This window comes from Musca domestica, unplaced genomic scaffold, assembly GCF_030504385.1.
Source record: "Musca domestica strain aabys unplaced genomic scaffold, Musca_domestica.polishedcontigs.V.1.1 30, whole genome shotgun sequence".
In the NCBI taxonomy this organism is placed as follows: Eukaryota; Metazoa; Arthropoda; class Insecta; order Diptera; family Muscidae; genus Musca; species Musca domestica.
In genome coordinates, this window is record NW_026712300.1 from 6,346,849 (window position 1) to 6,351,957 (window position 5,109).

General features: G+C 45.2%; 1 protein-coding gene across 1 annotated transcript; it reads left to right on the forward strand.

The window, feature by feature from the left end:
- Nucleotides 1-257: 257 nt before the first annotated feature.
- Nucleotides 258-4,360, forward strand: LOC131803480 (uncharacterized). Its single transcript, XM_059124840.1, has 3 exons — nt 258-613; nt 997-1,361; nt 3,564-4,360. Exons 1-3 carry the CDS (start codon nt 258-260, stop codon nt 4,358-4,360), a joined length of 1,518 nt encoding a protein of 505 aa, XP_058980823.1.
- The last annotated feature ends 749 nt before the right edge of the window (nt 4,361-5,109 follow it).

The window sequence follows — 5,109 nt, forward strand, 5'->3', positions numbered from 1 at the left end:
ATAACACACTAAAAATCAAACCTCCTGTATTCGACGGCTCTACGTCATTCAATGTTTTCAAGTTACAGTTTGAGACAGTGGCTTCTAGAAATTCGTGGAACGACAGCGACAAAGCGGTTGCACTACTTCTGGCATTGAAGGGCAGTGCTGCTGATGTTATACAGAGTATTCCTGTCGCTTCTAGAAACAACTATGAAGATGTTATTGCTGCACTGGAACGTAAGTACGGTGGCGAACATAAACGAAACATCTACCTTATGGAATTAAGGGGAAGAGTACAGAGGGCAAACGAGACGTTACAAGACTTTGCAGCTGAGGTGGAACTTTTGGTGCTAATGACGTATCCAGGAGAGGATCACCCATTGCTGGACCGTATGAAAATCGAAACCTTTGTGAATGGCATACGTGACCCTGAGATTAAGTATGCAACATATGCGTCACCAAAAGCATCATTTTCCGAAACTGTGTCGTTTGCCCTTGCCCAAGAGACGGCAAGAATAGTTGTTAAGCCCCAGACCCACAAGATTCGCCAACTGGAGACCGAAGGTTGCGAACCCAAATCTCTCGTTAACTCGATCGAAGACGCCATGAGGCGGGTAATAGAAGAGACAAAGTTAGTTGGGATGACTAAGCCCAGGGTTAGATGCTACAACTGCGATAAAGCAGGTCATATTTCGCGCGAATGCAGAGCTAAGCGCAAACGATCCAGGTCATCGTCACCACCTCCAACGAAAGATGGTAGAAGAATGGCCCAACAGTCCACCAATGAGTCACAGTTAAACTAAATCGAGCCAGTCCAGCGGGGCATGAACTGGCTCCCATCGACGATGGCCCCACAATCTCCATAGCAATAGTACAACAGGAAAGTCACAACCTAACAACAACTGGGTACATCAATGGTGATAAGCGAGTTCTGACGTTAGATACTGGCGCATCAAAGTCCATCGTAAGATCAGATCTGGTAAAGGGAAAAATAACGCAACTTAATGGAGTCAGACTGCGCACAGCAACGGGGGAGCCCGCGGCAGTACACGGCAAGATTACCCTGAGACTAACTATTGCCAATAAATCGGAGAATTACGAGTTTATAGTTGCCGATATCGTAGACGAAGTGATAATAGGCGCAGATTTTATGATTGCCTTTGGTATCAATCTGGATATGAAAGAACGTGTGATGACCTGGTCTAACGTCGAAATTCCGTTAAACGTGGGCTACGATGAAAGTACACCCATTAGACGTCTGACCACGGACCATCCAAAGATAATACCGCCCTGTGCCGAAGCAATAATATGGGTACCAATGAATGGAGATTGTGGAGCCGAGAAGTTGTGGGTGGTGGAACCAGCAGAAAACAGAAACAGTAACATCCTAATAGCGAATGCCCTGGTGAAAAGCAACAAGGACGGATTAATTCCTGTTAGAGTTTTGAACCTGTCAAACAAGCAAGAGCAAATTTGCCAATTTTCCGATGTTGGACAATGCACACCAGCTGAAGCTGTAGTTAATTTGGAAACTAGCACCGAAAAGCCAGCTGCCATGGAGAAGAAGCACCTCGACGGCTACATAAAAGAGTGGACACACCAATTATCACCTTCCGAGAGGAACAAGGCTAAGCAGCTATTATGGAAATATGCCTCTACCTTTGCGTTGACAAAAGAGCACCAAGGAAGAACATCAGTGGTGAAGCATGAAATCAATACAGCAGACGCGAGACCCATTAAACAGCCTCCAAGAAGTGTTCCCCTGGCAAAAAGAGACGAGGTTCAGAAGCTGATAAGTGAAATGGAAAAGAGTGGTGTAATAGAACCATCGTCAAGTCCATGGTGCTCCTCAGTGGTCTTGGTCAAGAAGAAAGACGGAAGCACCCGATTTTGTGTGGACTACAGAAAGTTGAATGATGTCACCAAGAAAGACAGCTATCCGCTCCCAAGAATCGACGACACATTGGACACATTAGCCGTGACGTCATGGTTCTCCACCCTCGACCTGCAGAGTGGGTACTGGCAAGTAGAGATCGCCGAGAAAGATAAGGAGAAAACAGCGTTTGGCGTAAATGGGGGTCTCTGGCAGTTCAATGTCATGCCATTCGGACTCTGCAACGCCCCGGCTACATTTGAAAGGCTGATGGAGCGTGTGTTAAAAGGGCTGCAGTGGAAGTCGTGCCTCATATATCTGGATGACATCATAGTCATGGGACGCAACTTCGAGGAACACATCAAGAACTTAAAGGATGTTCTACAGCAGCTTTCGTCTTCAGGCCTCAAGCTGAACCCAAAGAACTGCAGTCTCTTCCAACGAGAGGTAAAGTTCCTGGGGCACCACGTGACGCCTGAGGGCATATCGACGGATAAGGAGAAAATTCAAGCCGTCAGAGATTGGCCGCAGCCCCGAAATCTCCATGAGCTGCGAAGCTTTCTGGGTCTCTGCACATACTACCGTCGATTTGTCCAAAATTTTGCCAACATCGCCGCCTGTCTACACCGTTTGACGCAAAAAGGCCAGAGGTTTCAGTGGGGCAACGACCAGGAGGAGGCATTCAGAAAGCTCAAAGACATGCTATGCAGAGCCCCCATTTTGGCATACCCTATACCTGGCGGCAAGTTTGTCCTGGACACAGACGCAAGTGCGTGCGGCATCGGTGGCGTCCTTTCCCAGGAAATCGACGGACAGGAAAAAGTCATCGGGTACTACAGCCGGACATTGTCGAAACCTGAGAGGAATTACTGTGTGACGAGGAGAGAGCTGCTTGCTGTTCTTGTGTGCGTTAAACACTTCCACAAATACCTATATGGCCAGCATTTCCTGCTGAGGACCGACCACGCTGCTCTCAAATGGTTGCTGCAGTTTAAGAATCCGGAAGGTCAACTAGCCCGTTGGATCGAGAGGCTCCAGAGTTATGACTTCAGAATCGAGCACAGAAAAGGCGGAAAACACGGTAATGCTGATGCCCTGTCTCGTCGGCCATGCAAAGTAGAATGCAAGCACTGCTCAAAGGCTGAGAATAAAGAGAATATCGTTGATGTCCGACTATTGCAATTTGAGTCGGGTGAAGATTGGTCGACGGAACAACGAAGAGATCCCATTCTGGGCAAAGTAATTTCGGCCATAGAAACGGGCAAACGACCTAGTCGCAAAGAAATTACCTCCGAAAGCCCTCTTTTAAAATCCTATTGGGCCCAGTGGGACAGTCTACTTATAATAGATGGTTGCCTATATCGCAAATGGGAAAGTGAGGACGGTAAATCTCACCGGAACTTGATCGTCGTCCCAGACTCCAAAATAAGAGATGTCTTGTCGGAGTTTCACGATGGGCCAAGTGGAGGACATCTTGGCATAGCAAAAACCGCTGAAAAGGTAAAGCAGAGATTCTACTGGGTCGGCTGTCAAAAATCCATTGCCGACTGGATCGCCAATTGTGAAAGGTGCATAAGAGCTAAAGGTCCAACACGGAAGAGTCGAGGCTACATGCAGCAGTATAATTCAGGAGCCCCTTTTGAAAGAATCGCAATGGATGTAGCTGGACCGTTCCCAACAAACGACTCTGGGAACCGGTATGTCTTAGTGGTCATGGATTACTTCAGTAAATGGCCAGAGGTTTATGCTATCCCAAATCAAGAAGCCAGGACAATTGTGGATGTGTTCAGCAGAAATTGGATTTGTCGCTATGGTGTTCCATCTGAGGTTCATTCCGATCAAGGGAGGAATTTTGAATCAGCGATCTTCAAGGAAATGTGTGACTCCTACGGAATCAAGAACACCAGAACGACGCCCCTACATCCACAATCAGATGGCATGGTGGAAAGATTCAATCGCACCCTGGAAGAACATCTACGGAAAGTGGTGGACAGTGGCCAACGAGACTGGGATGAGCATATTCCCAAGTTTTTACTGGCTTATAGATCGGCCATTCATGATTCCACATCCCGGACCCCAGCCAAAGTTCTGTTCGGAAATGAATTAAAGCTACCTGGCGATTTTATATTCGGTGCTACCCCAAACGACGATGTGAACCAAGATGAAGACAGTCAAAACTCTTTTAGTAAAGTCCACGATGCAGTCCGATATCGAATAAAAATGGTTAGCAACCGCATGAAGGCAAGGTACGATCGAGCGGCAAATACCGATGGGTTTCAAGAAGGGCAACTGGTACTATTGTTCAACCCACAACGAAAGAAAGGACTATGCCCCAAATTACAAACGCACTGGGAAGGACCCTACAAGATTGTCACGAAAATAAATGACGTCGTTTATCGCATCCAGAGGAGCGACAGTCCCAGGTCGAAGATGAAAGTTGTACATTTGGAGCGGCTGACCCCCTACGGAACGGGAACTGTGCCTATTCGGGACGAACAGGCTTAAGCGGGGGGCAATGTTACGAATATAACTTTAGATTTAAGTTAATTTAGATGAATTCCGTTAATTTAAGAATTTGAATTGTAACGTAAATTTCTACTACGCAGTTTATTTGAATAACTTCACAACAACAACTACTGTATAGATTTTTCTACATCCTTCCATTTCCTCTTTCATTTTCTATTTTGTTGCTGACGTACAATTCTTGTTAAACGTCATCATTGATGATCGCTTAATTCCTCTTTCTTTGTTACCCCCTCGCCTGTGTATGTGTTGTTGTTATTGTTCACTCAATGTAAGTCTGTATGTGTTGTTGTTATTGTTCACTCAATGTAAGTTTGTATGTGTTCGTTGCATTGGTAGATTGTTCGTAATCTAGGCGTTACCAGATCGTCTAGAAACTTCTGTAGCGACAGGCGAGGCTCATATAAATAGGGGAAATGGAAAGGCAGTTAGTCAGTTGTGAATCAGATCGCGAATTGAAACCGTCGAGTAAAGTAAAGTGCAAAGTAAAGTTGTGTGAATAAAATCATTGTAATAATCGTAATCCGAAAGAACCCGCGTTTTATTTGGTACAAGCTGTATTGGGAAATAAAACAACGTCTACACGGGATTAAGTAAAATTCAAGAACGTAACAATATTTTATTTTAAATTTTTATATTTTATATATTAATATATTATGTTTTCCTCTTTCAGTTCTTTAATAATAGAAACAATCTCATTTGTGTGATTATTGTTTCTGGCTTGTTCTGAT